The sequence below is a fragment of the Plasmodium gonderi genome (assembly GCF_002157705.1).
Source record: "Plasmodium gonderi DNA, contig: Chr13, whole genome shotgun sequence".
Lineage (NCBI taxonomy): Eukaryota > Apicomplexa > Aconoidasida > Haemosporida > Plasmodiidae > Plasmodium > Plasmodium gonderi.
Window position 1 is genome coordinate 562,537 of NW_021628938.1, and position 27,556 is coordinate 590,092.

At 28.3% G+C, this 27,556-nt stretch overlaps 2 protein-coding genes across 2 annotated transcripts; both read left to right on the forward strand.

The window, feature by feature from the left end:
- Positions 1–732: 732 nt before the first annotated feature.
- On the forward strand, positions 733–14,622 carry PGO_130860 (hypothetical protein, conserved; the record flags this gene model as incomplete). Its single annotated transcript, XM_028689602.1, has 4 exons — positions 733–928; positions 1,329–13,854; positions 14,026–14,182; positions 14,482–14,622. 4 exons carry the CDS (start codon positions 733–735, stop codon positions 14,620–14,622), a joined length of 13,020 nt encoding a protein of 4,339 aa, XP_028545403.1.
- A 1,087-nt stretch (positions 14,623–15,709) lies between these two features.
- On the forward strand, positions 15,710–26,375 carry PGO_130870 (cysteine repeat modular protein 3; the record flags this gene model as incomplete). The annotated part of the gene is made up of 2 exons (XM_028689603.1): positions 15,710–15,978; positions 16,658–26,375. The coding sequence occupies 2 exons, from the start codon at positions 15,710–15,712 to the stop codon at positions 26,373–26,375; spliced, it is 9,987 nt and encodes a 3,328-aa protein (XP_028545404.1).
- Positions 26,376–27,556: the final 1,181 nt, after the last annotated feature.

A 27,556-nucleotide genomic window follows, 5' to 3' on the forward strand; every position in this document is an offset into this window, starting at 1 on the left:
TATAAGAACATTCAGTAACATTATGCATGTATGTATTTTTATGTATGTATGTGATTATATATATTTATGTCCATGTACTATTTGAACAAGTACATTTTCGATCTGATGTTTTTTTTTTCACCATATTTTTTTTTTTTTTTTTTTTGTCAATTTGGTGAGAATGAATGTAGCATAATAATTCATATATACGTGCCATTTTTCTGCATTTGCGAACAAGCTCATTTTCACAGTACACTCTTTATATTTTTTTTTTTTTTTTTTTTTAAGCGTCCGTGAACTTTTGAATAATTTTTTTTTTTTTTTTTTTGTTTACAATATTGTCAAAAAGTATTATTTTCCTAAATATTTAAAATATATTGGAAGAAGATCTTATCTATAAATATTTCAACCCATTTTATATGGGTCATTTTGTAAATTTTTTTTTTTTTTCCCTATATTATAAAATAATTACTACTGGGGAGAATTATTTTTTATATTCTTTTGGTTCAACAATTTTTGGAAGAACATTTCTTCGGCAATGTTTTTATGTACATCTATTTGATCCCTTATGTAATGAAAATCAAGGGGTGACAAGGATGCATACGCAGATATAGATATTATATATATGTATAATATGCATACAAACTTCTGCTCGTGTTAAAAATATTGTATCCATTTTGGCTATAATTATGGCTTGTGAAAATCCATATTTCCTATTAACCCATTTATAAAGCAGATTTCAAATCGCAAAAAATGAAAAAGTCTATGAAAAACATTAAATTGAAATTAAGGAATAAAAAGAAAAAAGGAAACTTTGTCTCGTTTTATGATAGAATTAAAGAAATTAACGAAAAAGAAAAACTAAATTTATGTAGTATATTAAGTGGAGAAAACTATGATGACAACTTCGTGTCGCACAAAATAAGCCCCGAATCCAAGGACTCTGAATGTACAGACAAATAATCGATAATTAGCAGAACACATACATATGCATATACATGTGTATGCATATATAAGCAATTATACATATGCATACATTTGTGCTGTGTGCATTATTATAAGTGAATATTTTTAGGAGTACCCATTTTCTTTCCACTGCGAATACATAAACTCTGCCGTGATTAATCCAATACGATTACAAAGATACTAATTTGTGTTATGTTTATGGACATTTGTGTGAACAAACATTTATTCACAAATGAAATGTACTCCACTTCTTCACGAATCGCAATTCCAGTAACTTGGGATTTGCTCACCTGTCCTAGTTTACTATTATTTTTTCTTTTTTTTTTATTTATATACTTTTTTTTTTTTTTTTTTTTTTTTTTTGTTGACTTCCCCCTTTATAGATCTAAAAAGGACCAATTTTTACTCAGCTCTTCAGGAGTATCCCCAAAATTGCCACAACAGTGACTTCAGAAAATGCTGCAGAGAACTGCAACCATATGCAAAAAATTTAATGCTAATTTTGCTGAATAAAGATAGAATTTTTGGGATAATTTTAAAATATATACATAGTAGTAAAATCCAGAATGACGAAGCTTATTTTTATAAACTACTGGTTATATTGATAAAGGACTTAAAAGATGAAAGTAAAAAATATGTAGAACATATATTAAAAATATTATATGACAAAATTAATTTTAATAATTTAGATTTATTGGAAGAAATATTTAACACATATGCAAACATATTTCGAATAATGAATAGAAGAATTATTAATAACGTGGATAAGTATATAAAAATATCTTTACCATTATTACATCACAGGAACAATATAGTAAAAATTTTTATTGCTGATAGTTTTTCTTATTTATTGAGAAAATTATCTTTACACAATTTAATAGTATGTTTTCAAAAGTTGTTTTCGTTTTTCAATTATGTAAAAATGAACAAATTAGGATATTATTGTGAAACAATTAGTCTACTAATGCTCGAAGCTTTAAAAGTTGACAAAAACAAATTATCAAAAAAGACATTACCTTTTTTGAAATTTATAATTTACTCTGTGTTTTTAAAAGAAACTTATTATTGCAAAGAAAGTGAAAATTATTATGATCCAATTGAATACACAAACCGTATTAAATTTTTAGAGAAAGCTATAGCATCATTTTTTAGAGATTTATATAATTTTACAAAAAATGGAACGTTCGAATTTGTGGAAATATTTTTAACTTTTATTTTGAAAAATTATTCCCTCTTGTATATCAAGTACTACACCGATCTGTTAGTTGTATCAGACCAAATTACAAATATCTTACATTTGTTAACTGGTCAAAAGGATCCAAAAGTACTCAATTCGAATTTTCCAGTTTCAGCCATTCCAGAGGGGAATAATAATACCAACCAAGAAATAGGTATAGAGAATAATTGTCAATTTTGGAATGACAATGGAGCAGAAACTTCTCCCAATTTTTACATAAAAAATGACAAACATGATGGAAGTATCATATTAGGGAAGTGCAACAATATAGTAAATGATGATGAATCACCGTTTTGTGATGCTAACAAGAAAATATTTTTTATGAAAGAAATTTTTCATAAGTCCACAAATTTTTTTTTAAAAAAAATATTAAATATTTGGATAGAAAAAAATAATGAAAAGAAAAATATCATAATGGAAACTACTCTGGGTGAACTCAGTAAATATGCACAACGTATGAATAATTTAAAATTAAATTATATTACATATTTTTATATATGGAATATTTACGATAATATGTTCTTTTTACTGAATCATGATGTAGTTTCTAATGAAGGGTTAAAAAATATGTACATTTCACTTGTCAACACATTTATGAACATTATGACCGAACAACAAGAAGAACAGGATAGGTATAATAAAACTATTCATAACAATTTTTGTAATTCTCTATTTTGTTGTTTCATTCTAAAATTGGATGAAGTGATAAGCAGAAAAAATCAAGGCGGCTATGATATTCACATGAACAATTTTTTGAGACATATATTTGTCAGCATAACGAAGGATGTCCAAAATACAGATATATTTCTACTTGAGCAAATGTGCCATATGTTTGACGAACGGCAGGGGTTAGATACATCAAAGGAATTGACAACGAATGAAAATACATGGAACGAAATTGGTTCTAATAAATTCTCCCACAATTTTAATGACAAATGGTCCCAAAATTTCACCAATTTGTGCTTGGGAAAAATGTTGGTTCTATATGATATTTTAAAAATAGTAACAAAAAGAGGAAGAAATAGTTTAATCCAGATATCTCATAAAAGGACAAGTTGCACTGAGGTGGAGAGTGAGGACAACTACAAGAAGAAACGGAAAAGCACCAATGCATGCATAGATGAACCAACGAAAAACTACAGTTCCAGTTGTGAGCCAATTTATATCATCAATGAGAATAATACAGCATGTAACAGCAGTAGCCAATGTGATTCTGCAACACAAATAAAAACTGAGCTTCAGAATTTATTCTTCTTCATCTTTGAAAAAGTAAAAATGATACTTATAATTATAAAAGGAATAAATAATTATTTGAATATAGAAAATTCCTTAAGCGTTACAAATTTGGAAGAAGATGTTTCATCAAACGAACAAGAGAAGTACCTTCAATTAGTAATACAATTTTTATTTGCATATGTTAGTCTATTAACAGAGATAAGCACAGTCAATAATAGTATATTACTGAGATGTATACAATGTAGTAGCTATAAAAATGAGGAAGATAATTACTTTGACACATTTAGAAATATATGTGATAATGTAGAGAAATTGAAATGTAGTAATTTCGTACAAAAGAAATTTAATAAAGAAAACCTTTTTAATATGAAATTTTATATGAATAGCATTATACTGGATGCAAATATTATAATGACCACTTTATCAAAATGCATACAAAATGACAGAACAATAGTTGAAAATGTGCTTTCAAGTAATAACACGTTTTTATACAACTGTTTAAGCAAGTGGAATAGGCACGATATGTATTGTGGCAACTATTTTAATAAAATAAAAAACATACTTATGAATTTACACGAAATGAAATATTTCGAAAGTAAAATGGATGATATATATTCATATTTGAAAGTTCTGAAAAAACTGTTCTTTTTCTGCGATATAGGAAATAGGAAAGAGTTTCTACAAATAATCAAATTCTTAATAGGTATATTTATTGAACTAAAAAATATGAATAAAAGTTATACTACAAAAGAACATGTTAATGTATCGGAAAGAATTAACTTTACATGCTATGATAAGCTTCTCCCACTTTTTGATTGCATGATATATTTAGAAAATCAAAAATATATAGCAACACACGAAAAAATATATGAATCCAAAATTGTGGACATAGTAAATTATTTAACATTTTTCAAAAATTTTAACATTTTAAAAGAATATGTGTTGAAAGTGTCTATCAAAATATGTATTGTCGAATTATTTATGTTATTAAATGTCAATTTGGTAAGCATTCATAAGTCCGTTATTGTTCACATGAAAAGTTTTATGCGTTCATACAGTATCGAAAAAAAAGTGGACGATGAAAAAAGTTATTACTACCAATTGGATTACTACTTTTACATACTAAATGGCATATTCAAAATGAGTAAGAAAAAGCTGTACGACTTGGAGGGAACCCTGGGGAGGAAAAAAGCGCAAGCTGGTGAATCCGTGAGTTATAGCCATGAGGAAGTCTCAAGTTTTGCTGAGGGGAAAGAAGCGGACGAAGAGGAAGTGAGCCAGGAAGAAGTGAACGAAGAAAATGAGGACGAGAAAAAAGTAGACGAAGAAAATGTGGACGAGAAAAAAGTGGACGAGGCGAAAAAGCAGAAGGAACAGAATGCCATGGACACGTTTACCCACCATGTCGATTTAAGGAACTTCATTTTGCATAGCATAGATGAATGTGAAAAAGAAATGCGCCAGTATCTATATGTCAAAAAGACCATGGACACATCCCCTTGGTCAGGAGTAGAAAATGTGAATACAGAAAATGCCTTCAAAATTGTGTTAATGTCTCTTGATATGTTGATAGTTCCTCAAGCAAATAGTATTAACAGATCGTACAAAATAAGAATTTTAGACATGTACATTTGGATAATGGAATATATTAACAATAGTCTTATCTACTATGTACACGAGTTAAAATATTATAGCATGATGAATGTTCTATTCGACATCACTAGTAATTTGAATGATTTGTTTCAAGGGTACAGAGATGACACTACAAATTCAATATCATCTGCATTTATTATGAACTCTGCTAAATCCCAAATCAATGAAATTAAGTTGTGCATAAAAACTTTTGTTACCAAATTTATGCACAATATGAACATTTTGAAGATTCCAAATATTTTAAAGTTTGTACATATTCTTTGCTCATGCAACAAAAAATTAAACAATTACAAAAATGATATTGAAGAAATATTGTTAGAAAAGAATGTTAATATCACAAAATTATTGTTAAATATAAAAGAAGAAGATAGCAACATTATTACCCCCATCTTGATAAAAATTATTTTTTGCATATTAAGAAATAAAATGAAAAAAGGAAATTACAAATTAAAGAAAAATATAATTTTTTATTTGTCGAGCATTTCTTGTGAAAACTATTGTCACATACTTATATCAGTTATTTATCCATTTGTAAATGTATACAAAAGCAAAATTGACTACAACAATTTGCTTAGGCATGGAGACAAAGAAAAGGTGTTAGTAAACTTTCTTCGTACATGCCAAGGGAAATTTTCGAACCATTGGAATTATGAATTTGATGTGATAAATATGAACCTGAAAAATTCTAATATTAAAAGCATGAATAAATTAACCTTTCCCTACGATGACATATTTAATTATTCTAGTTGGCACTTCAACGATTATATAATTGAAATAAAGAAAGACGCACTTTTTAAAAATTTTCATTTCAGTAAAAATCTTAATCTATTTATTGAAATGTTAAAAATTATGAAGTACAAATTGAACAACTACTTCGAGTTTTTTTTTCACGTATTTGTCACTATATCATATTACATCAATGGGTACTACTATATAAAAAAGAAGGTCAAATCAAGGAGTATATATTTAACAGTTAAAAAAATGAATTTCAGAAAATACAAATTCTCCACCTGTTCTGCTAGTCATGATTTATGCTCAAATGAGGAGAAAATACAGAACGTCGAAGCGCATCACATAATTAGAACTTCAGGAAAAAACAGAGAAGGAGAAAACGAGAGCTATATCGATGGAGAGGACTATTATCAGTACCACCATATTCATCCCTCCAAGGATGAAGAATGTACAAACACAGTTGAAGAAAACATTGAACTTAAAATAAAAAACTCCTATTTGAAGAATGTTAATAAGAAATGTATTGAGCATATTCAGTTCATTATGCAGAACTATGAAATTATGGAAGACAATTTGATGAAGGCTAAAGATTTCTTTACCTTTTTATTCTACAAAAATGTAAAAATAATGGGGAAACAAAATGGATTTCTTAACATTTTATTTAATATTTGGAGCAAAAACGAATCATATCATGATTTTTACAATAGTATAATACCCAATTCTATATTGGTTCTAATTAAATCCATAAATAACAAAACAGTTATTGATCGATTAAATTATAACGAATGGAATAATATCACTGAAAAGATATTCAGTATTATTCTACGCTTATGTGGTTATAACGATATTGCTTTAAACGATTTTGAATTACACAAGGATGGTAGTGCAATCAAAAAAGAACAAAATAAGAAAAGCAGGAAACATAGGGTATCGCAAAATCAATTAATAATGAAAAAGTGTTCTGATATGTGTATGTCGAAAAGTATGAAGATATTAGAGCCATTCATTTTAGATATTATAATATGCATTAAAAGGACTATTTTAAGAAGATACACAATTTTGTTAGCGCAAAAAAAGAATGGAATTACATTTGGTAGAAGAAGTAAAATAGATGAATTAAAAATTCTTAACAATAAAGAATTGCACATATTAATTGAATTATCATCTATGAATAAAAACCAGTTATACAACATGCATGTTATGAATATAATTATGACATTTGTGCTAATCAACGCAAAGTCTTTACATAGTACAAATCCTGAACATATTCAAAAAATAAAACTAATATTAATAGCCTTAAAGAGATTAATTATTAATATTTCAAAAGGGGAAAATGAACTAACGAATTGGAGGCAAAAAAATAAAAAGTGGAATTTGTCTTGCTACAAAGAAAAAGACCATGCTTTACACAGCCATGCACATCTACCTCAAATGAACAACGAAAAAAAAGATAAAAAAAGAATAAAAAAAGGCATATGCTTATCTAAGTCACACTCTATCAAACACTTACACAAAATGTACATATGTTACAAATTAAAAACAATGGTGTACGAAATTGTGCAAAGATGTTATGATATAACATGTAGGAACATCGCAGGAGAACTTTTAATTATGGTTGGATGTATCTTTCTAAAAATTAGAAATATAAACAAATATTTACAAAAATTTAAAAAAAATATGGAGCTATTTTTAAGAGAAAATAATGACCTAAATTATAACTCGAAAGGAGTTTTAAAGCACATTATGAAAATTCCATTAAGAAATGATGAAATAAAAAAGAGCAACTATTATTATACGTTTCTTCAGATCACACAAATTTTTTGTGCTATGAATATTTCTATTGAGAGAATTTCACAACATGAGTATGATGCGGATGCACAATTTCTAATTTTGCTGGATTTAAGCAATGTTAAAATGTCGAAAGTTATAAATAATTATGCGCAGAAGAGGGGTGTTAAGAAGGACAATTACAAAACGACTAGTGTGTGCAACCAACCGGGTTCATTTCCCTCAGGGAATGAACATACAAACCAGGTAATAAAGAACAAAAATGGAGAGATCAAGATGAAGAAGATGAAGCGCCAAGAACTTACATTCAGCCACCTATTTTTAAATAGCCATATTATATTTTACGAAGTTATAGTAAGACACTGCGCATTTTTAATTTTCAACGAAAAGACAAATGAAATGGTAAGGGATAAATCTATTCAGTTCATTCTGTTCTTTATAAAATTGTTGAAGTGTTTATTACAAGCATATGAAAAAGATGAAACAAATGATAGAAATGTTAGGAATGATAAAAATGACAAAAATGATAGAAATGAAAAATATTCAGACAATTCCAACCTTGTGAGAGATATTAGAATTTGCACACACTTTGTTGTAAATATTATAATACCCAAAGCGCTGAATGCACTAAAGAAGAATGCAAACGATTTTACAAGAATTTCTCTCCAAATTATTCTTACTGCCTCGAAGCATGTCTGCCCCCATATGAAGATACTGAGGAAGTTAAACATTGGTTCCTTTTTAAGAGATGTTAAAAATTCCCTAATAAGAAATTATGTATTAAATGAAAATGATAATTCTTTATTATGTTTTAACGCAGTAAAGACAAAACATCATGAGGAAAGTTACAACAGAGAAAATGGCAACAACTATGGAGAAGATGAAACGAGCAGTAAAATTTTAGAAAAGTTGTTGTTTCACGATTTATATTACAACGTAATTGAAAATTTTCATAAGAATAATTCTCAGGATAAAGGGATAAAAAAAAGAGAGAAGTATAAAGAATGTTCAATAATTCAAAATATAATAGATATAAAATCAGAAAACAATTCGAAAAGTGTAGAAAAATTAGTTATGATTACCCCATATTTATGCTTCTACACCATTTCTAAGATTATTATACCACTATCGTTAAATTATATTTTACAAACAAATTCTAAGAAAGAAACATACAACAAAATTCTCAGCTCAAATAGTATAAAATTACTTGGGGCATGCACCGAAAGGGTAGGAATAAAAATAGTTTATAACTTATTAGAATTATTGCTCTCAGAGCTGAAAAAAAATTCCTTTAATAAATTATACATTGAAAAGGCAATAAGCCATATCGTGAGAACGTACGATTTTAGAGAATTTCAGGATTACCATGTGGAGCATAACTGTGACCCCAGAAGCGAAGGAAAAAGAAGGAAACGTGGGGAAATAGCCCATCCAATCAGAAAATTTTCGAAAGAACTTCAAAACTATGGTAAGGATGATAGCGTTGTATACGTGACTGAAAAGAATCAATTTGAATCTAACACTATGGAGGCCAAACTGGAGGAAGCCAAACTGGAGGAGGCCAAATTGGAGGAAGCCAAACTGGAGGAGGCCAAATTGGAGGAAGCCAAACTGGAGGAGGCCAAATTGGAGGTAGCCAAACAGGTGGAGGCCAAATGCATGGGAGAAACCAACACACAGAACCCGTTTTGCCACAAGTTCATCAAACGTATACTTCCGCAGCTAAAATTTTTAATGTTTGACAAATCGGCGATGAATAATAAGAAAAAACAAAAGAGCTACATAAACGATTTGGTTGTGGACTATAAAAACAAAGAAGCAATAGCCAAATCAGACCTTATCATATCTTTTTTAGTAATTTTAAACAAAATGAATTACAATTTTGAGAAAGAGTTGCACAGAATAATATACAAGTTATGCTTTTGTTTATCATCCAAAATTAACAATGTAAGAAGCGAATCGAAAAAAACATTATGCTATATTTCCATGTATCTAGGATTGAATTACTTCGATTTGATCATTAAGCAAATGTCGGATTATCTAACGAAGGGATATCATGTACCAATATTTTTATGCACGGTTAACTCCATCCTAGAATCGGTGTTAAACGAAAAGGAAAAATTTTTAGACAAAAATTACTTAAAAATTGGCTTTAACACATTAAACGAAGGAAATTTAAGAAAATCCAAGAAAATTTACCCCGGATTCTATAACAGAAGTAGTGGCACTTCACACATCGGTGGTAGAAATAATAACAGGGAGGGTAAGTCTCACTCGAGCAACCCACTAGATTATAGTAGTGCCCTACACGATACACTTTGTAGCAACATTTTTAACATGGTTAAATTAGAAATAATAAACGAAATTGATAAAAATACAGAAGATGTTAATAAGAAACATATAAAAAGAAAAACAAAAGAAAGCAAAAAAACATATGGAAAAAATATTATCAAACTGTTAACAAATATAGTACCAGAAAAATGTATAGAAGATAATGTTTTGACATTTTTAGAAAGTTTATTTAGTGGTGAATCATTCGAAAATTATGAAGTTGATAAAAATTTTATATTTAAGAAAAAATATTTTTTTATCATTTCTTCATATTTTAATTATTTTGTAAAAGGAATAGAAGAGAATAAAAGTTTGTCTCCAAAATTTATCTTAAATATTACGTATAAACTATTCACAAAATCAATTTATTTTTTCAGAGGAGATAATTATAAAAATTTACTAGCTGTTATGCAAAATTGTAAAATTCTGTTTTTTAAATATAACATGTCTAACGAAGCAATACATAGCTTTGCTAGTTTCAAAAAAAGTATTCAATTTTATGTATCTTTAAAAACAACGGAGGAAAAGTGCTTAGGATTTAATTACCAAAATAAATGTATTCAATATCCTATCAAAGGAAATAATAATATGAACATTATACAAGGATCATTTCAGGAGAAAAACATATATGATGCTATAGGAGAGACAAAAAAATTTGATTTTCAAGTACATGCGCAGGTTCTAGCGAAGGTTTCACTGAAATTGTTATTCCACATGATTAAGCGGGCGTCTAGTTTGTTTAATGAGGGGGGAAACCTAACCACCTGTTTAAGAACTTCAAATGGAACTTCTAATCGAATATTAAGAATTAGTGAAGAAAGAGATTCAATGGATAATGTGAACGGCGATTTTCGTAATGACTGTGATATCGATAGAATGAAAATTAACAATAATCTAAATGGAGTAATAAATGAAGTGCCAAATTACCCTTCTATTTATACTACAATTAATGATATATCGACTAAAGAAAATACTAACATTCAGAAGGAGCAAAAAAGTGCAAACCACAATGACAAATTAAATATTGTAGAACATATTAAACCTATTCACGAAAAAATAAATTCCAAAATAGTAAGTTGTGATTATTACCCCTTTACGAACTTCCCCGAATTTATTCGTCTAATTGAACCCCTGCTTGTCTACTGCTTCTGCTATGGTAAGGAAGATGTATTTGTGTTATCATCCAAGTGCATTAAAATTATTAAGAAAAAAAAATTATGCGATTTCAGAAAATTTGGAAAATTAATAATTTTATCATCCGTTGACATATTGAAAAATATACCCAACTATTACAGTAAAGAATTTGACAAACTGATATTGTCCTGCATTGATGCATTGACATACTTAATAAGAGGTAATAATAAAAATGATATTATTTCTTGGCTAAATTCTGATTTATCCAATCGTGCTAATCCTAATGAAAATGTCGATAATTGCCCAAATCAGAGCCCTATTTCGAAGAACAAGAAAAGAATAGAAGATACTTCAAAGGGAAAAAGTTGTCATTCACAGAAAGATAATGCACATAGTCTTAAACGACAGAAAAAACTGAATTATTTACTTGACGAAAATGTTCTTTCTACATATTACAATAATAATGAGGAGAACGAAGATGGATGTGATTCATATGAAGAATCGACAAATTCATTAAGATATTGCTTAATTAATCAGATATCTCTTCTACTGGAAAGTAAAAATCATGTATGGGAGTTGTTAATATTGTTCAAAAATTGTATGCTACGAGAAGATATAAACAATATCATCAAAAAGGGTTATATTATATTAAAAATGAATAGCTGCGTTGACCAGATATTTACAATAATGATTGAAGAATCTCACAATTTGAAATTATCATTTCTGTGTGGTCAGATTTATATCGATTTTTTAATGCGTTTTCCTATATCAAAAACAGAAAAAAAAAAAAAGTTTTTTCAAATATTAAACAATTTAAATGATGAAAATGATGATTCGAGGATTGCAATATTGAATGCTTTGTATGTATTTCTTAACAGAGCTAACGCAAAGTTATTAAAAGAAGAATTTTATTACATTACGTTTGCTAGCATTTTAGCTCATTTTTCTAATGAAACAAATTACAAATGTAAGAAAATGTATATATTCCTAACCACTTTGCTTTTCCAACAAGTAAATGATTTGATATATGTTTTTAATTCGTATAAAATTTTAAAGCACAATTTGTTATTTTGTAAAAAGGCCTCTTTTACCTACACATACCTGTATATATTGCCCATCTTTGCGTCCATTTTTTTTGAACGAATTCCATTGTACGGGAAAATGATTTTAAGTGACGACAAACTAGCGCAGGATGAGCTAAGGCTAGTATCGAAGGAGTATCAAAAAAGTAGGCGCGAGAAGATAATGTTCTTAAAATTGCAGGAAAGGGATACTAGTAGAGAAAATTACGAAACCTTCGAAAAAGGTCAAAATAGTCAAGGTGAATTGAATGAAAGAAATGTATATAACATCAACGAAACAAATTCGTCAAACCAGGTCGATACTATTAGAAATTATTTCATAAGCGAATTATTGAAAAGTACCAAAGGAAACATGAATAAGTATAACCAAAATGGCAACAACGAGTTACTTACCTCTCCACATGATATCAACATCATTTTTATGAAAAATCAGTTAGAAGACCTGTTCTTATCATTCATCTATCATTTAATTGATACAAGATGCTCTGATATAAAGGAATTTATGAAGGAAGACAAATTATCCTTTCATATTATTACTTCAGTACAAAATATTACCTATTTTTGTGGTAAATATGATATATGTGGATATATGGGCAAAGATTTAGTACACCTATTTTACAAATCACTGGAGCAAATATTTTCCTATATGGATATAGACATTATAGAAAATTTAGTGCATGAAAAATATGCTCATGAAATGTACAAGTTATACTTTTTAAAGAAGGGTCATTTGAAATATGTCAATGGAAGTGACACAAATGTTGAGAATAAACAGGATCATTACACTGTAATTAATGGAGAGACAATTCATGAAAAATTAATTTTATACTTTTTATACTTCTGGAATTTGATAATACAAAACGGATTATTTAATAAAAATCCATATGTGCAAATAATATCGTTAAAAATATCTCTGAATTATATAGATAAGAAAATGGCATATCCATTTTTTCCATTGCTATTAGTCAAGTTATTTTCTACCAATAAATTTGTGATAAACCTGATTTTAAAAAAAGTCTTATCTCTACTTTTAAATTCGTATTTTCTCGAACATTTCTATATATATCATAAGGATATCAGTTTTCTGCTTGCAAAAATTTGCATATTATTGGTGAAATTTCCATGGATTACAAACGGGCTTGATGACAAAAATGACGTTAAAGAAGCAAGTTACGAAAATTACTACTCAGCAAGTGATGAGAAAACAAATTATCCCATTATTTCACATAATAATAAAGATACAGATCACTTACCCATGAGCTTTATACCAAACAGTACTACACCTGGTGACCCATCAAAACATAACGAAAGGAATGACCATTCCAGTGACTCAAGTAATGAAGAATATGATGAAGAGTTCAAAAAAGTTAATTCAATTTTGGAAAACGGACATAATTTGGAAATGACTAAAAATACATACAACCATTCATTCATCCAGCCACACAATCATACTAGTAGAATAATGACAGAAAATTCAAAGATTACCAAGGAATTGCTTTCTTATAGCAAATTTTTTCTGGTCATCGTTACCCTATCACGTGCCATAAACATACATTTAATAAATAAAAAAAAATCATTTGCAAGAATTTTAACTATATTGCAGACATACAAAAATATAATTCAAGATTTTCCCGAAGATCTTTGGTCTCCGGAGAACGAGATAATTAATATTGTTCTTTCTTCCTTATACAAAATAGCCTCTATGTTTAAAAGGAAGTAAGTGCGGACTCACGAACCGTTGCACATTATATATACACGTCGTGCATGCACGTATATATATATATATATATATATATAACAATTCTCAATATGCGAATAAAGCATATTTTTTTGAAATATACACTGTCCAAAGCTGTCATTTTTTACCCAAATATCCCTTTTTAACAGATTATTTGTTCAGGATGAAAATATTTTCGAAGAAACCAACTCATACAATAAGTTTGTTTATTTATCGAGCTACGCTTGGGATATTATTTCACTTCTGGAAGAAAAGTTGCAGAACAAAAGAGGCACTTTCAATAAGGCCTTTGTTCAAGCGAGACAGGTAAATCTATACAGGAAAAAAAAATGTTCATGCTTTTTTTAATTTTATTTGCTTGTTTATTTGTTTATTCGTTTGTTTATTTGCTTGATTATCTGTTTGTTTATTTTTTTGATTATCTGTTTTTTTATCTGTTTGTATATTTTATTATATTTTATTTTGCTAATTTACACATTGTAAATATAAGGATTTTATTATTTAATAAAAAGTGGATTTTGCACTTATTGCAAGTGCCTAAAACACAAATATATACGTACGCATATCTGTTTTTTTTTTTTTTTTTTTTTTTTGCCCTTGTTCAGAGGATCAACAGAATCAGGTTTATTAAGAAAAGAAGGAAAAATATCTTAGCCTTGAAAAATCCCAAATTATTTACCTTAAATAAATTAAAAAGGAGAGAGAAAAAAAGAATGGAAAAGAAGAAGAACAAAATGGATTTTTAGAACATATCTACATTTCTTCCAAATTATCAAAAGGGATTCGTGCATATATATATACATACATATATTTACTACTAATATTAAATTTCATAATTATGTTTATTTTTCCAATATGAACTAATTTATTTAAAATTAAAAAAAAAAAAACACATATATGAGAAAAACTTTTCACTTTTTTTTTTCAATTATAAATTTTATTTATATTTACAAAACATCAAAGCAAAGTTCAACATGTTTATGATAACCTACACACATGTTGTTGTATACATTTTAAAAAACATTTTAGGATTTTACACCTTGTAAAGAAAGTATCAAAAAAAAAGAAAAAAAAAACGCTCATAAAAAAAAATTTTTTAGAGTTAAAAAAAAAAAAAAAAAAAAAATGGAAAGGTAAGATAAGACAAGATAAAATTAAGCCCAAGTTATCGTTGTTATGTTATAAAAAAAATTAATAAAATTATTAACACATATTACACCGAACAAATATGCAGACAATATGATAACAATAGTCATGTCTTATTTATAAATCATATTAATTTTGATCATTTGGTGGGGGAAAAAAAAAAAAAAAGTGTGAATGGTTATGGTGTTGTAGTATAAACTCATAAGTATTAGACAATCATAAAATAGAGTTTTACGAACATGCGTCTTTCTTTTTTTTTTTTTTTTTTTTCTTTTCCATTTTAGAAAGTAGGAAAGTATAACTTATTAAAATTTTCACATTTTTATACAATAAAATGTTTGGTTCATTTTTCTTTTCTTCCTTTTTTCTTTCATTTTCCCTGTTCTTTATTGTAAATTTTTGTTATCGTATTTTTATTACAATTTGTATTTATCTAAAAAAAAATTAAAGAACATATTTGTGAAGCTACATGTATCAATTTCATAGGGTTCTGTGAGTAAGATGTGTGCTCACGGGTGTACTTTTTATAATGTTACACGCTATTTAATTTTAAGTGCAATTCCAATCCATTTTTTTCTTTTTTTTTTTTTTTTTGGGAAGGGATGGGGAAATTTTTTTATTGTTAATTTTTAAAATTATAAATTCTTACAAATGACAAAAACAGAAAGATCCGTCGTTTCCTGTACGATGCTTTTTCTTTTTATATTTCTTATTTTTTTTTTTGTCTCAACACACGGTATTATTGTAAGAAAAAGAAAAACAATACATGGAAACCCCAATTATGGTCTTAACTGCAACTTGCACACAACATATACCTCTTCAGGAGTATGTCTAAACAGCGTTTTGAGCTTTTCATTAGATACAGGGATAATATGCACTTCAAATGTGATCAATTATAATGAATTAATTAACAAGAAAAATTGCACCTTTGTTACATGCCTTAATAATGATTATAGGTAAGATGCTACATCTATTTTGCAAAATTGATTGACTACGCAATCTTGCATGGAATGAGGAGTACATTACATAATTCCTCTCGGGAAAAAAAAAATATTGTTAAATGAAAGTTTGTGTTAAGCGTGAACTCATGGGGGATGTAGAAATGGAGGACATTTTAAAATAAGCGAATGTGTTTCTTTGCTTAAATTTTTGTCACAATAGTTGTAAAAGGGGGATCGAAAGTATGGTAGCATGTATAAGAATGTGTACACATACATGCATGTATACATATTTTCGTGATTTTTTTTCCTTTTCGCAGATGCAGAGGACTTAAGTTGGTTCAGGGAACGGTGATGAGGTGGCAACATCTACAGGACATAGAAACCCAGTGGGAAATAAAACATGTGAATAATGGATTACAGAAGAAGCTGAATTTTTTACTAACTCATTTTGTACTCAATGTGGGCACAAAAATCGTAAAGGTGAGTGAAAATTAATTTTAAATTGTGTTTTTTGGTTGGTTCCATGGGGAGAAATTTACACCTATATATGAACGCATGCATGTATATATATATTTTTTATCCTTATTCATACGTATGTGTCCCGTGTGTGTTGCTAACTCTTAACATTTCTTCTGCTATGGAACTTTTTCAAAATGGAGCAATTGTAAACATTTATTCAGGTACTCTGGAAAAGAAGCATATATAACGTACTCAACACAGTAAGCAAGAATATCATTCTAACTCTTAGGAAATGGCAAAAAGAAAGAGGTAAGAAGACAAAAAATGGAAAAAGAATAGATTATTATTTGCAAAAACTTATGGTTAAAGGGGGTACTCTTTTAACAGCACATAATACAGGGAAAATTGGATACTTTTTAGAGACAATTCCTTCGGTTGGTACGTTATTTATCAGTAGATCATTATCAATTCAACAAAAAAAGCGAAATGTGTATAATAATTTTTGGTCCATTACAAGGAAATCATCAGGGAGGTGCCTTGAGGAATTAATAAATTTAGATACAAATGCAAAAGTTGAAAAAAAAAGGAATTCAATAAGAAGAAAATATAAAAAGGAGAAAGAAACAGAAAAAAAAGTAGATACACACAAATGGGAGGAAGTCACTAGGAGTATACACAGGAAAGAACATAAAAACAATGCTGAATATAAGGTGGAATATGGAAATAATGGAATAAGAATAATAAAACTATTAAAATCTATTTTTTTAGATGGAAAAAATCCCACGAATATGCCAAAGGGAAAAAATAATCTTTTGAAGAATATTGAACACGCAACTGAATTTATTGAAAATTCTAAAACTACCGTTAAAGCTGCGACCACATACTTTTTGTCTAACCAAACATTTATAAGAAGTAAAAAAACAAAAACTACGTTAAAAATAAAGGGAAACGGTCTAGACAATTTTATATATAAGGAAATACTTATTTTTGATTCCTTTGAAAACTGTGAAGGGAATATTATAACTAGTATTGCCATAGAAGAAACAACAGCTTTTCATATTTTAACAAAAGTTTTTGAGATAAATGAATTAGGGACGTTTACTGTTTGTATCGTTATAGATACCCCATTACCTGTTGCATTGTTAAATGTACAAAATAAATTAATTCAACAAATAGAATCATTAAGTGATACAAATTCTATATCTACATTTAATTGTTCTATGGATGATTATTCTATATTAATTCCTAACAACAATAATGTAGTAATTGTAAAAATAGATGATAGTGGTAATTTGTCACAGAAATCGAAAAATATTGAACAGTTCACAAAAATTTTACCAACAGTAACAAATATATTAGCTTGTTCTTCTTCCCTAAATTACATTGCATTGCTAGATGTAAATGTTGTCTTTATCTTCAGTAAAGACCTTAATGTTTTACATGAAACAATTGTTCACCATTTGACTAACCCAATTGGGATATTTTTAGATAAATATATTATATATATTACAGATGCGGATAGAAAAAATATTTTCCAGTATAAATCAAAACATATATACACAAGGTTGCCTATTTCATCGGAATTTCAGAATAAAAGTGAACATATCAAACTGGAGAAAAAGGGAAAAACAGAAGGAGACAAAGAAGTTAAATATTCTTGGATTAAAAACACAAATGATGATAAGAAGAAAGGTGAAAACATAGAAGTACCAAAAAAAAATTCTTACAGAGACCTCATGGGGAAAATTTTTGCATCATCAGCGAAAGATAAAAAACTAGATTTGAAAGTGAATGATAATAATTTGGAATTAAGCGAAAGAGAAGAATTATTTAATCTGCTAAAACATAAAACAGGAACTGTACACCTCAACGGCCTGATGCCTAATTATGTCACGTTGGTTTACCCTGCAGGTATTGTTGTAGAAGAAGAAAAAGTGTATTTCGTGGATTCAGTGCAACATGTACTATTTTGCTATTCGCTGGAGGAGAAAAAAATTATACACACATTTGGTTATTTAAATTCTCCAATCATGAGCAATATTGGTTTAAACAAGCCATTTTCGTTATCCCTATTTATAGTGAAGGAAAAGAAAAAAAGTCTCTTATTTTTGAGTGAATTGTCTAGTTCAACAATATTAATATTTGAAATAAATAATTCTATTAAATTGTATCTAACCTATAGTGATATTGCCCTAGATATTGCCACTTCTATAGTAGTAACATCCAAATTTTTAATCGTCTGTGGATTAAAACGAAATAAAGAAAATTACGTAAGCTATGTTACATATATAAAAATCGAAGAGTTATCTGAGCTCGAAATCGAGTATAATTTATTTTCTTATTCTTTGCACTACGGTCAAATGGTACGCATGACACCTCTAAAAAAAAGTAGTAATATAACAACATTTGCCTTGAGACAATATGATGGAAAAACAAATGAAGATATAGACACTGGATTAAGTATAAATAAATATAATGGAATTATAAGTGGTAAAATAAAAATCTCTGCTTGGTTTCATATGGAAATAAAAGTATATGATTATTTTAATGAAAAAATATTAAGATTCAAAAATTTTGTCTCCATGTGTGCTAAAGGATTTTTTTTTAAATCCAAAATTTGCGTCCCATGTCCTGTAGGATATTATAGTGTTAATACAGATAAACTCATTTGCTCCAACTGTGAAAAACATAAAAAGCATTCAACTACATCATATAGTGGATCAATTAACAAAAATGAATGTTTATGTAAACCTGGATACTACTTGAAGAGTAAAAAACAATGTGAAAAATGTCCTGCAGGATATTATAAAGATAAAGTAGGAGATTTTAAATGTCAGTACACATGTGAACATATGAAAATTAGTGTCGTTGAAGGAGCGACTAGCTATGAAGGCTTAAAGTGTGCATGTAAGGATGGATACTATACAGATAATAAGTCGAAATGTATTATTTGTCCTATCAATCATTATTGCATATATAATCCAAAAAATCTTATACAAAAAGCGGATATTATTCATTGTCAGGAAAATGCCATTACTTTAACAAGAGGATCAAGTTCACCTAAAGAGTGTGTATGTGCCCCTGGGTATTATTATGATGAAAATGCACATACCTGTAAACAATGTGAATACAACACCTTCAAACAAAACGGTGGTAATAAGTCATGTACACCGTTTATAACTAACCCAGTATCTACACAAAAGTTTTTACCTAATGAAAATTATTTTGAACATTCAAATGTTCTCTTGAGAAAAACAACAAACGATATTTTTTCTCCAAAAAGAGGTTCATTCTCTTTTACTAGTGCTAAGTTATGCGAAACAGGCTATTTCTACAGTCATAACAAGTCCATTTGTTCTATATGCAGATATAATGGATATTGTCGAGGGTTATATGAAGCAGTTACTGCTTGTCCTAAAAATTCATTTACTGTGAAATTAAAAAGTGTTACACCTCTGGACTGTTTATGTGAAAAGGGATATGGAAGAGTAGTTGTGAAAAAACCAAAGTTTTTTGATATATTTTGTGTCCCTTGTCCATATGACACATTTCAGCAACATCATTCTTATGGCGAATGCATTCCTTGTCCTGCTCATACATTCACTATTTCCACAGCATCTACTTCTATAACAGACTGTTTACCCAAAAATGGATACTACAGCTTGTATTTTCAGTATATATATGAATATTCAAAAAATAAGTTAATTCAAAATATTCCTCGTTTTTTGCAACAGTATCGTCAGTATCTGAATGATCAATACAAAAAACTGGGGGGAAAATATTTTAATATAATGCAACAAAAGGGAGGTAGTTATAATGACTTAAGTAATTATGACGCGACAATAAGGGATTATACTAATAACATTTGTTACCCTACTGATAATCAGAAGGATAAGGAAAAGTATGTGAATAAGAAAGAAGACCTACAAAAGGATCACTGCAAAGTGCACGATAAATGGAATTATGCAAATGGATATAAAAATGCTAGTTCCAGAATTAAAATTCCCAAAATACAAAATAATATACGTAATTTAAAAGGAATGTATAATAACGTGTTTCATACATGTTATCTGAAAAATGTTATTCTCATGGACAGGTCAAAAATCGTTCAATTTATTCAACAAAAGGGTTCTATATTTTCGCTAGCCAATTCGCAAGTAGAAAACAGTCATTCACAGAAAATTCAGAAGAATAAAAGTTATCCCTTTCAAAGAAGTGTCTTCCTTTCTAGAGAAGATAAAAAAGTGAAGTCTTCAAAATATGAAAGTTCATCGTTGAACAATGAAAAAAATACTATATTGAAAATTCATAATAAGGGAGAAGCACTGTTAGATGCAACAGACAAAATATATTTAGAGGAACCACATCAGGGTGATACATCGATAATCCCAACGAATTTAAGGGAAGTAATGATGAGGTCATATGTACGAAAATTTAACGCCATCGTACAGAATCAAAGAGATATAGTGACTCTGATAAAGACAAGAGAAGAAACTTACATTGACAATAAACAAAAGGAAATAATATACACATGTTACGAAATTGATAGGGAAATAGTTCTAGAAAAAAATGTATACATGTTCACTATCCCTGAACTAGATTTAAAAAGTTGTCTAAATGCATGCATATCTAATATGTACTGCACAGGTATAGAAATGAATAGAACAACTTATAAGGGGAGAAAAAACTTATTTTTCCTCTTAAATACAAGTTATGGAAGAGATCTGATACATTATTACAAATGCAATTTATATTTATATGAGGAAATTACCTCCTATTATGAAAAAGAAAACATTAAAAAAATTGAAAATATACATAATTATGATGACTCTGAAAAGATAACTGGCTGTACAATTAAAAAAAACGAGACCCTAAATTTGTGGAGAGTATATGCTTTGGAGCTATGTCCAAATAACTATTACTGCAACAAAAAATCATTTAAAAAAAGGAAATGTCCCTTAAATTCTGTCAAAAACAGCTCCCAAGGAACGATTAATAATTGTTTATGTTCACCTGGGTATGCATTCCAGAAAAATTTAAACTCATGCACTCCATGTGAAAAAGGAACTTATAAAAGTTCTAAGTCAAATGACAAGTGCAAAAAATGTCCCCTCAATTTAACTACAATTTCTGAAGCATCTAATTCCATTTACGATTGCATATGCCGAGAGGGGTATTATTTTGAGGGGAATTTTAACGTTAAATTGGTAGACACCAAAATAGAACAAAAAATTTTGGAAGCTATCAATAAAATGAATAAAAATGAAATTTTATTTCTACCAAGTGGAGGTAATAAAGTGAAGGATTCATTTTTTCAAATGAAGTCAATAAGAAGAAAAAATATACATCCAAAAAAAAGGCAAGCAGTTTTGAGTACTATTCCACAAGGGATGAAAGAAAAAACGTGGAATGGAAAAAAGGAATCTTGGGAAGAGATTAACATACATATTTTAAAAAATAGAGAAATAATAGCTTCAGTTAAAGATACAAATTTTATACAAACAGAGCACACACCACGACACATTTTTCACACCACCCATTCAGTGGAAAAACACAACAACAGGCTAATTAATCCAAGGGTTGAGGCTAAAATAGTTCATGGACATACAGAAAATTTGTCTTACGGAATGTGCACTAAGTGCCCTGATAAAATGTTTTGTCCAGGTTTTTGGCTTAAAAAATTCGAAAGGGAACTTCACCACCCACCAATATTTTGCCCGAAAGGATCAACAATACCCAAAACAACGTTAGAATCTACAGATATAAATAAATGTATATGTGGAAAAGGATATAGTATAAATGTAGGAAATAACAACAACAATGGAAGTAATAACGAATTGTGTGTAAAATGTAAAGAAAGATACTACAAAGATGTAGTAGATAATTCCCCATGTTCTGGTTTGTGTATGGAATCTTCAACTTCCTTCCATGGATCAATTAACAAAAAACAATGTTTCTGTTCTAGAGGTAGTTATATGATACATGAGTCTTCCCTCGAAATGAAATGTGTGCATTGTCCTAAAGGAGCCCTATGTATTGGAGGTTTAAAATACCAATCGTTAAAAAAATTAATCAAAGATCCAAATTATACTGATATAGAAATTAATGATCACATTATTCCATTCCCTCAGAAGGGTTACTTTGCCACTCTTGAAATAAAACATGTAGATTTTTCATGGTCTCCATTAAACTCACTGAATCAACAGATAAATAATTACGAAAAAAGTGATATAATAATAAAAAAAAAAAACATCAAAATGATATTTGGTAAAAGGATAAAATATATTACCCTCGATAGAAAGAGAATAACAAACGAGCAGAATAATAATAAAGAAATAAAATCAGGAAATAAAATAGAACTAGATTATTATACGGTTGAGGAAAAGAATACACTAGACAAAACTGGTACAATACGTATTTTGGTCGATGAAAAATTGGAAAAATTAAAATACAAAAACGAGTATTTAACTGTGGATAGAATACCTGATTTTCATTTGTGTCCGATTAGTAAAAGATGTATAGGAGGAGTAGACAATTTATGTTACCAAGGATCAGAAGGATATTTATGTAATAATTGTTCAGACAATTATGATATCACTTACTTTAGATCTCAGTGTTTTAAATGTAAAAAGGCAATAACAGAATTGTTAAATTTATTAGTTCGCAAAATATTTTTTTATATGATAATAATTTTTATAGCGTATTTAAATTATTTTTGCTATATAAAAAGAAATTTGGTATTTATTGGCATATTCAAAATATGGTATTTTTTTATCATATGTTTTTTACCTTATGTTTATGTAGTAGAGTCAAAAACTAATTTACCCCCAAATTATCTCTTATATTTCGAGTTTTTTATTACTCTACCTATGAGATTTATTACACATTATTTTAAATTAAATTGTTTCGTTAACTATTATAGCAATAAAAATTATATATCCATATGGTACATTCAAAGATTCATAAAAATTGCAGAACCAATGATTGATTGTTTCCTTTTGACTATAGTTTTTTTCTTGTTTTATCTGATATATACCCATTTAAATCGTGAACGAATAACCAAATCTCTAAATGTAATCACAAAGCAGATAAATCAAGTACACACTAATGGATATAACAAACACCTGTCCAACTTCTACTATCATTATTATCAAAAGAATGTTATTGATACTATTAATAGTAAAAACAAAAAAGACAATTTCTCGTCTAAGATATGGGATAAGATTGCATTTACGAACAAATATTCATCAGGTGAAGATACATCAAAAAGAAAGAAAAGCAAGCATAAAGAAAAAAAGGAGAAGAAAGAAAAAAATGTAAATAAAAAAAAAACAACAACAAAAAATCCTCTACATGATAGTAGCATGCGTTGTGATGATAGTACCCAGTTAACTACATCTGAAGATTTTTCATCCAGCAAAAACTTCTTGAAGAAAAAATTATCCTATAGTAATGAAAACATGTATAATTTTGATGAAGAGTTGCTAATGAATGAAACATCCAATTGTTCTATGGAGGAAAATATAACAAAGGGTACATACTGGACTTACATGTGTTCATTAAACATATACAATATCATGGCCTTTGGTTTATTTCGTTATATACATCCGCCTAATATAAGCACGTGCAGTAAAATAAAACGCATTATCTCAGATTTAAAAGTGATTTACATTATTATTTTGTATATATATTTTCCATTTACGGTTATTAACCTACTAGAACTTGTGTGGTGTCAACCAGTAAAGTACAAAAACAAACCACCAATTCTGATTCTATATCACATGCCATCTCAAGTTTGCGATTGGAGAAACAAATTATTTGTATCAGGACTTATTTTTTCTTTTTTTTTTTTCCTAATATATATATTTTTATTTATTATGTCGCTTTATGGAACACTGAAAAATTTTAAAGTATTCGGATCTTATGCAAAAAGTGTCAGGAGCTATTTCTTGTTTAATGGATACAACTACCAGAATAGATGTTGGGATTTTTTTAATATAGTCAAGGTAATATTCGTAGCATTTTCTTTTACTTGTCAGTTACATACAAAAAGAAGTAATAATTCTAAGTATTTCATTTGCTGTTGTGTTGTATTTGTATTAATTACAGAAGTTACCTTAATTTTAATGTACTCTCCTTATGATAAAAGGTCTAATGATATTTTACGAAAGTTAAGTTTATTATCCACATTTTCAATACTTATAACATATTTATCTGTCCAGTTTAGCTTTTTCTTTAACTTTTATATAATTAATATATTGCCCTTTATATTATTTTTCTACTTTCACATTTATATGTTTAATAAAATTGTGCTCGAATTTGCAATTTATAAGAATATTTTAATGAAGATAGAGGAAAAGAAAAATCAGCCAGATGAAGAAAATATGACAGAAGGATTGTTAAATGATCAGTCCTTTATCAATTTTTCAAAACAAAAAAGTAAAAAGACATGGAACAACATTGATGATCATGTAGGTAATTCCGCTAAAAAAGGAGAATGTAATAATGGCTTCTCCAACGGAAGGGAAGTAAAATTTTTTTTTTTCAATTTTTGTTATCCATCTATTATGAAGCACTGTAACTTATTTGATTTCCTTTTACGAGTAAATAATATCCCGTCTTATTCCATTTTTTTTAACGAAAAAGAGGAAGAAATTTTTGTATTTAAAAAAGGTTGTTCTGCAAATACATACGAAGAAATAGCAAATAATATAAAAATGAATACCATCAAGAGATCACAAACAGGTGCAATTAGTTTGGATTTATTACATTCAGATTTGCTTTATTATAATATTAGAGAATCTTCAAAACATTCCAATTCTAATATTAATGTTGTAAACTTAAAAAAATCGAACACCAATTGGTTAAAATTTGAGAGTAAAAAAAGATTGTCTAAGAAGTTTGAAAATTTCATGAAGAAGGGGAATAATGTCTCTATGAAAAATATAAGCCATTTAAATGGTAGTATGAATACAGAAAATTCAGAGCACTATGATACCCAATCAATCAATATAACGCATTTTACAAATTGTTTAATTGAAGCTATCAACATTCTGTTTGTTAATCAGTCGTACAACCAAATAACCGTAGAATGGATTAGTTTTGTTACACGATTTTCTATCTGTTTTATACACTGGATGAAAAAGCACGACGAAAAATTAACTAACTTCGTTCCTATAAATACAAAACAATTCGAAGTGAAAAAAAGAAATCTCCTATTTTATTCATTATTTAGTTCCTATGCAGAAATGTACACTATATATCCAAACATTAGTAATAATAAAAAATTCGAAGAGTGCAAAAAGAAGTTTATCGAAGCAGAAAATTTAGAACAATTTTACTTATACCTAAATGAGTCAAACAATATGCACAATATAGAAGAACCACGCATAGGCAGCCAAAGTGAAGATGAAGATAAATCCGAAAGTTACACACCTTGGAATTTTTTGGGTGATGAATTTTTCAGATGTGAACATGATATTGTAAAAATGCTTTTTGATGAAAGCGTATTTAAAAATTTATCCATCTCTATAGTGGAATTTTTCTTTGCTATTTATATGATTCAATTTATTGAAAGTAAGAGGTTATCAATTTTAATTTTTTTATTTTGCGAAAAAAAAAAATATTTAAATAACGAAAGGCAGTTTTTAAAAATGATAGAAGCTAGGAAAATGGATATTCAATATATTATGTGTACACAGGACAACAACCTCATGTACGATTTTGTGGAATATAACTATTTGAATGAATATAATCAAAATATTAAAAAAAAAATTAAAAAATTAAAAAACTTAATTAAAAAGAAGGAGAATTCCTTTGTGAAACACGAACAAATGAAAATAGTGGCTTGTGCACAGAAAGATAAAATAAACAGAATGAGCAACGCAAATGCTTTCTTCGTTCAGACATTGAAGAGACTATTGGACGATTCATCCATCAAGCACGTGGGATAACAGCTGAAGAAGTGTAAACTAGGATGAAGATTAGATCCTAAATTAGAATATGTTGTCGGTAGGAGATTGACCAAAAAGGGTTCTGAGCAAAAAAAAAAAAAGAAAAGTAAAGTAAGATAAAACAAAATAAGATAAAGCAGAGTATGATAAAATAAAAGGAACATGAGGGAAAATTTACCTATTCACCAACTACCATGTTGATCTTTTATAACTCAGTCACTCGAAGCATTTAAAAAGAATAAGCTGTCGAAAACGTCTAACCTTATGAAATATGTGTAATGTGCAAAACTGCATAACGTGAAAAAATACATAGTGTGACAGGTGCATGGCTCGTATTGATTGCAACTGTGCCAGTCGCTTATGTAATTGAAAAACTTTTTCACTTGCCTGGAAATATGATACGGAGAAAATATTTTTAGGTACCACAAAAAAATTTACCTTGGTCCTTATCTCATTCTGTGAATACACATGTACACGTAACATGGATTTTATATAACTTTTAAGGGCATAAGAAATGCATACATATATAAAACACATTTATATTTGCTACTATGTAGAAACGAAAATTTTTGTCACAATTTTCGTATATTAATTTTTTCTATTTATGCATTTACTGAGTAAAATAATATGAGTGCCAAAGTGACACGTTATTGTTGATAATATTTGAAAATACACAAATTACATGTACACATGCCTGATACATGTTGAAACATCCATTTGCTCTTTCTGCATAATATAGAGATGTATTCACGAGGATGTCGGTTGCATGTGCATATATATATTTATTAGTAAAATATGTGCCCCAATAAAAATTGACATCTCTTCTTGAGTCGTAACAATATCTAAATGTATGGAAAAAAAAGATACAATTTGACCCTTTTCTTCTGTATGAATACTGACATTTACAAGAAATTTTTAACCAATTTTCAATTTCGAAATAAAGATATATAGGAATAACCATACTACTCATACGCTTAAAAATGGAAAAAAAAAAAAAAAAAAAAAAAAGAGAAAAAAAAAAAATTAAGTATTTGTTTCCTAGCTAAATAATAGTTATATATTGAACATAACAGTGGTTCGAATGAAGGAAGAGTGTTCACATTTTTATACATCTTGAGAGAATCACTAGTTCCATTTTGAGCAACGGTCAATTGAGGGGAAAAAAAAAAAAATTCATATGT